This window comes from Salvelinus fontinalis, unplaced genomic scaffold, assembly GCF_029448725.1.
Source record: "Salvelinus fontinalis isolate EN_2023a unplaced genomic scaffold, ASM2944872v1 scaffold_0030, whole genome shotgun sequence".
Lineage (NCBI taxonomy): Eukaryota > Metazoa > Chordata > Actinopteri > Salmoniformes > Salmonidae > Salvelinus > Salvelinus fontinalis.
Window position 1 is genome coordinate 482,966 of NW_026600239.1, and position 12,318 is coordinate 495,283.

The window sequence follows — 12,318 nt, forward strand, 5'->3', positions numbered from 1 at the left end:
TCTGGGGTGAGGGGTGTGGGGCAATATACTGTCTGGGGTTAGGGGTGTGTGGGGGGCAATATACTGTCTGGGGTTAGGGGTCTGGGGCAATATACTGTCTGGGATGAGGGGTGTGGGGCAATATACTGTCTGGGGTTAGGGGTCTGGGGCAATATACTGTCTGGGGTTAGGGGTGTGTGGGGCAATATACTGTCTGGGGTTAGGGGTGTGTGGGGCAATATACTGTCTGGGGTTAGGGGTGTGTGGGGCAATATACTGTCTGGGGTTAGGGGTGTGTGGGGCAATATACTGTCTGGGGTTAGGGGTGTGGGGCAATATACTGTCTGGGATGAGGGGTGTGGGGCAATATACTGTCTGGGGTGAGGGGTCTGGGGCAATATACTGTCTGGGGTTAGGGGTGTGTGGGGCAATATACTGTCTGGGGTTAGGGGTGTGTGGGGCAATATACTGTCTGGGGTTAGGGGTGTGGGGCAATATACTGTCTGGGGTGAGGGGTGTGGGGCAATATACTGTCTGGGGTGAGGGGTGTGGGGCAATATACTGTCTGGGGTGAGGGGTGTGGGGCAATATACTGTCTGGGGTTAGGGGTGTGGGGGCAATGCACCACTGTTTGACGTGCTGTGAATTATAGTGTAGCACATTGTGGACTGTATGGCAACGGGACAACATTTATTGTAGAGAGGGCAGCACTGAGCTAGCCTGCATGTTATGTCTAATGGCAGCCTGCAGTACCCCGGTTGGCCTTCAACTTGAGTTGCTTAATGAGAGGGGGCAGCACTGAGCTAGCCTGCATGTTATGTCTAATGGCAGCCTGCAGTACCCCGGTTGGCCTTCAACTTGAGTTGCTTAATGAGAGGGGGCAGCACTGAGCTAGCCTGTATCGTCACTTCCTGGAGTAGGTCAAACTGTCTACATAAATCTCCCACATGAGACGCCATCTTAACTGCCTTCATTTGGCTTCAATGCACTGTTGAGTCTTCACACAGGAATGAGTGGTGTCATATAGGCCAGAATCCATGGAACAACAGGAAGTTACCAGGTATCTTTATGAATGAATGGTGTCATGTGGGCCAGAATCCATGGAACAGCAGGAAGTTACCAGGTATCTTTATGAATGAATGGTGTCATGTGGGCCAGAATCCATGGAACAGCAGGAAGTTACCAGGTATCTTTATGAATGAATGGTGTCATGTGGGCCAGAATCCATGGAACAACAGGAAGTTACCAGGTATCTTTATGAATGAATGGTGTCATGTGGGCCAGAATCCATGGAACAGCAGGAAGTTACCAGGTATCTTTATGAATGAATGGTGTCATGTGGGCCAGAATCCATGGAACAACAGGAAGTTACCAGGTATCTTTATGAATGAATGGTGTCATGTGGGCCAGAATCCATGGAACAACAGGAAGTTACCAGATATCTTTATGAATGAATGGTGTCATGTGGGCCAAAATCCATGGAACAACAGGAAGTTACCAGGTATCTTTATGAATGAATGGTGTCATGTGGGCCAGAATCCATGGAACAACAGGAAGTTACCAGGTATCTTTATGAATGAATGGTGTCATGTGGGCCAGAATCCATGGAACAACAGGAAGTTACCAGGTATCTTTATGAATGAATGGTGTCATGTGGGCCAGAATCCATGGAACAACAGGAAGTTACCAGATATCTTTATGAATGAATTATCTCTGACTGTGTCGTTTGTTTTTCTCCAGGGTCGTCTGAGGTTGTTGGACCGGCTGACCCAGTCGTTGCCTTAGCTGGTGATGACGTCATTCTACCATGTTTCCTGAAACCCAGTGTCAGTGCTGAGGACATGGTAGTGAAGTGGACAAGATTGAACCTGAAAGCAGAAAACGTCCATCTTTACCTTGACGGTCGAGACTCCAATGAGGAGCAGCATCCATCCTACAGGGGAAGGACATCAATGTTTCATGAAGAACTGAAGAACGGCAACGTCTCCTTAAAGCTGACCAACGTTACTCTCTCTGATGCTGGAGGATACAGGTGCTTCCTTCCAACACTGACCAGCCAGGTGAAGGAAACCACCGTTCAACTCCTTGTTGGTGAGTCATGAATACTGTCCTCTGTTAGAGATCATGTATTCAGCTGGTCTGTCACACTGGCTGTATTCCTACTACCTACTGTTGACTCTGCTGTGTCCTAATATTCCTACTACCTACTGTTGACTCACTGCTGTGTCTTAATATTCCTACTGTTGACTCACTGCTGTGTCCTAATATTCCTACTACCTGCTGTTGACTCACTGCTGTGTCCTAATATTCCTACTACCTACTGTTGACTCACTGCTGTGTCCTAATATTCCTACTACCTGCTGTTGACTCACTGCTGTGTCCTAATATTCCTACTACCTACTGTTGACTGACTGGCTGTGTCCTAATATTCCTACTACCTACTGTTGACTCACTGCTGTGTCCTAATATTCCTACTACCTACTGTTGACTGACTGGCTGTGTCCTAATATTCCTACAACCTACTGTTGACTCACTGCTGTGTCCTAATATTCCTACTACCTGCTGTTGACTCACTGCTGTGTCCTAATATTCCTACTACCTACTGTTGACTGACTGGCTGTGTCCTAATATTCCTACTACCTACTGTTGACTCACTGCTGTGTCCTAATATTCCTACTACCTACTGTTGACTGACTGGCTGTGTCCTAATATTCCTACTGTTGACACACTGCTGTGTCCCAATATTCCTACTACCTACTGTTGACTGACTGGCTGTGTCCTAATATTCCTACTACCTACTGTTGTGTCCTAATATTCCTACTACCTACTGTTGACTCACTGCTGTGTCCTAATATTCCTGCTGTTGACTCACTGCTGTGTCCTAATATTCCTACTACCTACTGTTGACTCACTGCTGTGTCCTAATATTCCTACTGTTGACTCACTGCTGTGTCCTAATATTCCTACTGTTGACTCACTGCTGTGTCCTAATATTCCTACTACCTGCTGTTGACTCACTGCTGTGTCCTAATATTCCTGCTGTTGACTCACTGCTGTGTCCTAATATTCCTACTACCTGCTGTTGACTCACTGCTGTGTCCTAATATTCCTACTGTTGACTCACTGCTGCAATACTGGAGTGCTGCAGGGTTCTGTTAATACTGGAGTGCTGCAGGGTTCTGTTAATACTGGAGTGTTGCAGGGTTCTGTTAATACTGGAGTGCTGCAGGGTTCTGTTAATACTGGAGTGTTGCAGGGTTCTGTTAATACTGGAGTGCTGCAGGGTCCTGTTAATACTGGAGTGTTGCAGGGTTCTGTTAATACTGGAGTGCTGCAGGGTTCTGTTAATACTGGAGTGCTGCAGGGTTCTGTTAATACTGGAGTGCTGCAGGGTTCTGTTAATACTGGAGTGCTGCAGGGTTCTGTTAATACTGGAGTGCTGCAGGGTTCTGTTAATACTGGAGTGCTGCAGGGTTCTGTTAATACTGGAGTGCTGCAGGGTTCTGTTAATACTGGAGTGCTGCAGGGTCCTGTTAATACTGGAGTGCTGCAGGGTTCTGTTAATACTGGAGTGCTGCAGGGTTCTGTTAATACTGGAGTGCTGCAGGGTCCTGTTAATACTGGAGTGCTGCTGGGTTCTGTTAATACTGGAGTGCTGCAGGGTTCTGTTAATACTGGAGTGCTGCAGGGTTCTGTTAATACTGGAGTGCTGCAGGGTTCTGTTAATACTGGAGTGCTGCAGGGTTCTGTTAATACTGGAGTGCTGCAGGGTTCTGTTAATACTGGAGTGCTGCAGGGTTCTGTTAATACTGGAGTGCTGCAGGGTTCTGTTAATACTGGAGTGCTGCAGGGTTCTGTTAATACTGGAGTGCTGCAGGGTCCTGTTAATACTGGAGTGTTGCAGGGTTCTGTTAATACTGGAGTGCTGCAGGGTTCTGTTAATACTGGAGTGCTGCAGGGTTCTGTTAATACTGGAGTGCTGCAGGGTCCTGTTAATACTGGAGTGCTGCAGGGTTCTGTTAATACTGGAGTGCTGCAGGGTTCTGTTAATACTGGAGTGCTGCAGGGTTCTGTTAATACTGGAGTGCTGCAGGGTTCTGTTAATACTGGAGTGCTGCAGGGTTCTGTTCATGACTTCTGACCATCTTTCTGTTTCTCTGGTTTATCTTGTATCTTTGTAGGTGATGTATCTCAGCCAGTGATCTCTGTTTTATCTTGTATCTTTGTAGGTGATGTATCTCAGCCAGTGATCTCTGTTTTATCTTGTATCTGTAGGTGCTGTATCTCAGCCAGTGATCTCTGTTTTATCTTGTATCTTTGTAGGTGATGTATCTCAGCCAGTGATCTCTGTTTTATCTTGTATCTGTGTAGGTGATGTATCTCAGCCAGTGATCTCTGTTTTATCTTGTATCTGTGTAGGTGCTGTATCTCAGCCAGTGATCTCTGTTTTATCTTGTATCTGTGTAGGTGCTGTATCTCAGCCAGTGATCTCTATTGATGGAACTAAAGGCTGGGGGGTGGTCCTGAAGTGTGAGTCTGGAGGCTGGTCTCCTGAACCTGTGATGGAGTGGCTGGACAGTTCTGGAACCATCCTCCCTGCTGATGGACCTCCAGAGAGACACAGGGACTCAGAGGACCTCTACGCTCTGAGACGATATGTCACCGTGAACAAGACTGACACCAACAGGTTCACCTGTAGAGTTAATCAGACGGAGATCAACCACCTGAAGGAGACAGAGATTCATGTCCCAGGTGAGGTCTTCATTGGTTAACCCAAATACCTGAGACCCCTAGTTAGACTAGTTAGTGGAGGATGGTTTCCTAAGAGATTACCTTATTGGTCTGTTCAGTAGTATTTATAAATGATGCTTTACTTCCTGTACAGTATATATGTAGGTGTTGTAATGGTTTGACATGACTTCTCTGTTTCAGATGACGTGTTTCCTAAATCACAAGTAGGGTTGATTGTTGGTCTGTCAATAGCAGCAGCAGCTGTTGTAGTTCTTGCATCTTCAGCTGGTGTCTACAAGTTGATAAAATATACAGGTGAGTTTAACCTTGATCTCTGACTGGTCCTTGATGTCTCATCATTAAGAGTCCCTCAGATATTAAACATACTGAAGGTGAGTCTTTAAAAAAAAAAAAAGTACCTTTATTTAACCAGGTAGGCAACTTGAGAACAAGTTCTCATTTACAATTGCGACCTGGCCAAGAAAGCAAAGCAGTTCGACACAAACAACAACACAGAGTTACACATGGAGTAAAACAAACATACAGTCAATAATACAGTAGAAAAATAAGTCTATATACAATGTGAGCAAGTGAGGTGAGATAAGGGAGGTAAAGGCAATAAATAGGCCATGGTGGCGAAGTAAATACAATATAGCAAGTAAAACACTGGAATGGTTGATTTGCAGTGGAAGAATGTGCAAAGTAGAGATATATAAATAATGGGGTGCAAAGAAGCAAAATAAATTAATAAATAAATACAGTAGGGAAAGAGGTAGTTGTTTGGGCTAAATTATAGATGGGCTATGTACAGGTGCAGTAATCTGTGAGCTGCTCTGACAGCTGGTGCTTAAAGCTAGTGAGGGAGATAAGTGTTTCCAGTTTCAGAGATTTTTGTAGTTCGTTCCATTCATTGGCAGCAGAGAACTGGAAGGAGAGGCGGCCAAAGGAAGAATTGGTTTTGGGGGTGACCAGAGATATACCTGCTGGAGCACGTGCTACAGGTGGGTGCTGCTATGGTGACCAGTGAGCTGAGATAAGGCGGGACTTTACCTAGCAGGGTCTTCTAGATGACCTGGAGCCAGTGGGTTTGGCGATGAATATGTAGCGGGGACCAGCCAACGAGAGCATACAGATCGCAGTGGTGGGTAGTATATGGGGCTTTGGTGACAAAACGGATGGCACTGTGATAGACTGCATCCAATTTGCTGAGTAGAGTATTGGAGGCTATTTTGTAAATGACATCACCGAAGTCGAGGATTGGTAGGATGGTCAGTTTTACAAGGGTATGTTTGGCAGCATGAGTGAAGGATGCTTTGTTGCGGAATAGGAAGCCGATTCTAGATTTAACTTTGGATTGGAGATGTTTGATGTGAGTCTGGAAGGAGAGTTTACAGTCTAACCAGACACCTAGGTATTTGTAGTTGTCCACATATTCTAAGTCAGAGCCGTCCAGAGTAGAGGTCGACCGATTATGATTTTTCAACGCCAAAAAAGCCGATACCGATTGTTTTTTATTTATTTGTATTAATGACAATTACAACAACACTGAATTAATATTTTAACTTAATATAATACATCAATAAAATTGATTTAGCCTCAAATAAATAATGAAACATGTTCAACTTGGTTTAAATAATGCAAAAGCAAAGTGTTGGAGAAGAAAGTAAAAGTGCAATATGTGCCATGTAAAAAAGCTTTAAAGTTTTAAGCTTTTAAAACGTTTAAGTTCCTTGCTCAGAACATGAGAACATATGAAAACTGGTGGTTCCTTTTAACATGAGTCTTCAATATTCCCAGGTAAGAAGTTTTAGGTTGTAGTTATTATAGGAATTATAGAACTATTTCCCTTGTCTTAAAAAAAAAAAGTACCTTTATTTAACCAGGTAGGCAAGTTGAGAACAAGTTCTCATTTACAATTGCGACCTGGCCAAGAAAGCAAAGCCAAGTCAACAAACCTAGGTACTTATAGATGTCCACATATTCTAGGTCGGAACCGTCCAGGGTGGTGATGCTAGTCGGGCGTGCGGGTGCAGGCAGCGAATGGTTAAAAAGCATGCATTTGGTTTTACTAGTGTTTAAGAGCAGTTGGAGGACACAGAAGGAGTGTTGTATGGCATTGAAGCTCGTTTGGAGGTTAGTTAACACAGTATCCAAAGAGGGGCCAGAGGTATACAGAATGGTGTCGTCTGCATAGAGGTGGATCAGGGAATCGCCCGCAGCAAGAGCAACATCATTGATATATACAGAGAAAAGATTCGGCCCGAGAATTGAACCCTGTGGTACCCCCATAGAGACTGCCAGAGGACCGGACAACATGCCCTCCGATTTGACACACTGAACTCTGTCTGCGAAGTAGTTGGTGAACCAGGCAAGGCAGTCATTAGAAAAACCGAGGCTACTGAGTCTGCCGATAAGAATATGGTGATTGACAGAGTCGAAAGCCTTGGCCAGGTCAATGAAGACGGCTGCACAGTAATGTCTTTTATCGATGGCGGTTATGATATCGTTTAGTACCTTGAGCGTGGCTGAGGTGCACCCGTGACCGGCTTGGAAACCGGATTGCACAGCGGAGAAGGTACGGTGGGATTCGAGATGGTCAGTGATCTGTTTGTTGACTTGGCTTTCGAAGACCTTAGATAGGCAGGGCAGGATGGATATAGGACTGTAACAGTTTGGGTCCAGGGTGTCTCCCCCTTTGAAGAGGGGGATGACCGCGGCAGCTTTCCAATCCTTGGGGATCTCAGATGATACGAAGGAGAGGTTGAACAGGCTGGAAATAGGGGGTGCGACAATGGCGGCGGACAGTTTCAGAAATAGAGGGTCCAGATTGTCAAGCCCAGCTGATTTGTATGGGTCCAGGTTTTGCAGCTCTTTCAGAACATCTGCTATCTGGATTTGGGTAAAGGAGAAGCTGGGGAGGCTTGGGCGAGTAGCAGCGGGGGGGGCGGGGCTGTTGGCCAAGGTTGGAGTCGCCAGGAGGAAGGCATGGCCAACCTTTGAGAAATGCTTGTTGAAGTTTTCGATTATCACGGATTTATCGGTGGTGACCGTGTTATCTAGTCTCAGTGCAGTGGGCAGCTGGGAGGAGGTGCTCTTGTTCTCCATGGACTTTACAGTGTCCCAGAACTTTTTGGAGTTAAAACTACAGGATGCAAATTTCTGCTTGAAAAAGCTGGCCTTTGCTTTCCTGACTGACTGCGTGTATTGGTTCCTGACTTCCCTGAACAGTTGCATATCGCGGGGACTATTCGATGCTATTGCAGTTCGCCACAGGATGTTTTTGTGCTGGTCGAGGGCAGTCAGGTCTGGAGTGAATCAAGGGCTATATCTGTTCCTAGTTCTGCATTTTTTGAACGGAGCATGCTTGTCTAAGATGGTGAGGAAGTTACTTTTAAAGAATGACCAGGCATCCTCAACTGACGGGATGAGGTCAATATCCTTCTAGGATACCCGGGCCAGGTCGATTAGAAAGGCCTGCTCGCAGAAGTGTTTTAGGGAGCGTTTGACAGTGATGAGGGGTGGTCGTTTGACCGCGGACCCGCAGCGGATACAGGCAATGAGGCAGTGATCGCTGAGATCCTGATTGAAGACAGCAGAGGTGTATTTGGAGGGCAAGTTGGTCAGGATAATGTCTATTAGGGTGCCCATGTTTACGGATTTGGGGTTGTACCTGGTGGGTTCCTTGATGATTTGTGTGAGATTGAGGGCATCTAGCTTAGATTGTAGGATGGCCGGGGTGTTAAGCATATCCCAGTTTAGGTCACCTAACAGAACGAACTCTGAAGCTAGATGGGGGCGATCAATTCACAGATGGTGTCCAGGGCACAGCTGGGAGCTGAGGGGGGTCGGTAGCAGGCGGCAACAGTGAGAGACTTATTTCTGGAGAGATTAATTTTTAAAATTAGAAGTTTGAACTGTTTGGTCATAGACCTGGAAAGTATGACAGAACTTTGCAGGCTATCTCTGCAGTAGATTGCAACTCTTCCCCCTTTGGCAGTTCTATCTTGACGGAAAGTGTTATAGTTGGGTATGGAAATCTCAGAATTTTTGGTGGCCTTCCTAAGCCAGGATTCAGACACGGTAAGGACATCAGGGTTGGCAGAGTGTGCTAAAGCAGTGAGTAAAACAATCTTAGGGAGGAGGCTTCTGATGTTGACATGCATGAAACCAAGGTTTTTTCAATCACAAAAGTCAACAAATGAGGGTGCCTGGGGACATGCAGGGCCTGGGTTTACCTCCACATCACCCGAGGAACAGAGGAGTAGTAGGATGAGGGTGCGGCTAAAGGCTACCAAAACTGGTCGCCTAGAGCGTTGGGGACAAGGAATAAAAGGAGCAGATTTATGGGCGTGGTAGAATAGATTCAGGGCATAATGTGCAGACAGGGGTATGGTGGGGTGCGGGTACAGCGGAGGTAAGCCCAGGCACTGGGTGATGATAAGAGAGGTTGTATCTCTGGACATGCTGGTCTCAATGGGTGAGGTCACCGCATGTGTGGGAGGTGGGACAAAGGAGGTATCAGAGGTACGGGGAGTGGAACTACGGGCTCCATTGTAAACTGAAACAATGATAACTAACCCGAACAACAGTATACAAGGCATATTGATATTCGAGAGAGACATACAGTAAGGCATAAAGTAATTGCAGGTCTTGATTGGGAGAGCTAGCTAAAACAACAGGTGAGACAACAGCAGCTAGTCAGCTAACACAACAACAGCAGGTAAAATGGCGATGACTAGGCAGAGAGGGTCGGATTAACTACACACAGAGCCTGAGTTCACGGCTGGGGCCGACAGATAAAACACAAATAAACAGAATGGAGTACCGTGATTGATGGACAGTCCAGCAGGCATCAGCTATGTAGCCAAGTGATCATAGTGTCCAGGGGGCAGCAGTAGATGGAGCAGGGAATGACCCATATACTGTCCATTAGACTCTATTCATTTATACCAGGTTACCTTCAGACCAGTCCTGTATTAGATCAGGATATAACTAGTAATGACCCATATACTGTCTATTAGACTCTATTCATTTATACCAGGTTACCTTCAGACCAGTCCTGTATTAGATCAGGATATAACTAGGAATGACCCATATACTGTCCATTAGACTCTATTCATTTATACCAGGTTACCTTCAGACCAGTCCTGTATTAGATCAGGATATAACTAGGAATGACCCATATCCTGTCCATTAGACTCTATTCATTTATACCAGGTTACCTTCAGACCAGTCCTGTATTAGATCAGGATATAACTAGGAATGACCCATATACTGTCCATTAGACTCTATTCATTTATACCAGGTTACCTTCAGACCAGTCCTGTATTAGATCAGGATATAACTAGGAATGACCCATATACTGTCCATTAGACTCTATTCATTTATACCAGGTTACCTTCAGACCAGTCCTGTATTAGATCAGGATATAACTAGGAATGACCCATATACTGTCCATTAGACTCTATTCATTTATACCAGGTTACCTTCAGACCAGTCCTGTATTAGATCAGGATATAACTAGGAATGACCCATATACTGTCTATTAGACTCTATTCATTTATACCAGGTTACCTTCAGACCAGTCCTGTATTAGATCAGGATATAACTAGGAATGACCCATATACTGTCCATTAGACTCTATTCATTTATACCAGGTTACCTTCAGACCAGTCCTGTATTAGATCAGGATATAACTAGGAATGACCCATATACTGTCCATTAGACTCTATTCATTTATACCAGGTTACCTTCAGACCAGTCCTGTATTAGATCAGGATATAACTAGGAATGACCCATATACTGTCCATTAGACTCTATTCATTTATACCAGGTTACCTTCAGACCAGTCCTGTATTAGATCAGGATATAACTAATAATGACCCATATACTGTCCATTAGACTCTATTCATTTATACCAGGTTACCTTCAGACCAGTCCTGTATTAGATCAGGATATAACTAGGAATGACCCATATACTGTCCATTAGACTCTATTCATTTATACCAGGTTACCTTCAGACCAGTCCTGTGTTAGAAAGATCAGAATATAACTAGGAATGACCCATATACTGTCCATTAGACTCTATTCATTTATACCAGGTTACCTTCAGACCAGTCCTGTGTTAGAAAGATCAGAATATAACTAGGAATGACCCATATTCTCTCCATTAGACTCTATTCATTAATACCAGGTTACCTTCAGACCAGTCCTGTATTAGATCAGGATATAACTAGGAATGACCCATATACTGTCTATTAGACTCTATTCATTTATACCAGGTTACCTTCAGACCAGTCCTGTATTAGATCAGGATATAACTAGGAATGATCCATATACTGTCCATTAGACTCTATTCATTTATACCAGGTTACCTTCAGACCAGTCCTGTATTAGATCAGGATATAACTAGGAATGACCCATATACTGTCCATTAGACTCTATTCATTTATACCAGGTTACCTTCAGACCAGTCCTGTATTAGATCAGGATATAACTAGGAATGACCCATATACTGTCAATTAGACTCTATTCATTTATACCAGGTTACCTTCAGACCAGTCCTGTATTAGATCAGGATATTACTAGTAATGACCCATATACTGTCCATTAGACTCTATTCATTTATACCAGGTTACCTTCAGACCAGTCCTGTATTAGATCAGGATATAACTAGGAATGACCCATATACTGTCAATTAGACTCTATTCATTTATACCAGGTTACCTTCAGACCAGTCCTGTATTAGATCAGGATATTACTAGTAATGACCCATATACTGTCCATTAGACTCTATTCATTTATACCAGGTTACCTTCAGACCAGTCCTGTGTTAGAAAGATCAGAATATAACTAGGAATGACCCACATACTGTCCATTAGACTCTATTAATTTATACCAGGTTACCTTCAGACCAGTCCTGTGTTAGAAAGATCAGAATATAACTAGGAATGATCCATATACTGTCCATTAGACTCTATTCATTTATACCAGGTTACCTTCAGACCAGTCCTGTATTAGATCAGGATATAACTAGGAATGACCCATATACTGTCCATTAGACTCTATTCATTTATACCAGGTTACCTTCAGACCAGTCCTGTATTATATCAGGATATAACTAGTAATGACCCATATACTGTCCATTAGACTCTATTCATTTATACCAGGTTACCTTCAGACCAGTCCTGTATTAGATCAGGATATAACTAGGAATGACCCATATACTGTCTATTAGACTCTATTCATTTATACCAGGTTACCTTCAGACCAGTCCTGTATTAGATCAGGATATAACTAGGAATGACCCATATACTGTCCATTAGACTCTATTCATTTATACCAGGTTACCTTCAGACCAGTCCTGTATTAGATCAGGATATAACTAGGAATGACCCATATACTGTCCATTAGACTCTATTCATTTATACCAGGTTACCTTCAGACCAGTCCTGTATTAGATCAGGATATAACTAGGAATGACCCATATACTGTCCATTAGACTCTATTCATTTATAACAGGTTACCTTCAGACCAGTCCTGTATTAGATCAGGATATAACTAGGAATGACCCATATACTGTCCATTATACTCTATTCATTTATACCA

General features: G+C 44.1%; 1 protein-coding gene across 1 annotated transcript in view; it reads left to right on the forward strand.

Annotated features, from left to right (window-relative positions):
* Window positions 1–1,709: 1,709 nt before the first annotated feature.
* LOC129842290 (selection and upkeep of intraepithelial T-cells protein 6-like) overlaps window positions 1,710–12,318 on the forward strand; it is a gene marked incomplete at its 5' end in the record, with an annotated part of 59,116 nt that continues 48,507 nt past the window's right edge. The window contains 3 exons of the mRNA XM_055910775.1: window positions 1,710–2,070; window positions 4,447–4,731; window positions 4,912–5,025. Of these exons, the coding sequence (XP_055766750.1) occupies window positions 1,710–2,070; window positions 4,447–4,731; window positions 4,912–5,025 (760 nt within the window). The remainder of the gene's footprint in view (window positions 2,071–4,446; window positions 4,732–4,911; window positions 5,026–12,318) is intronic.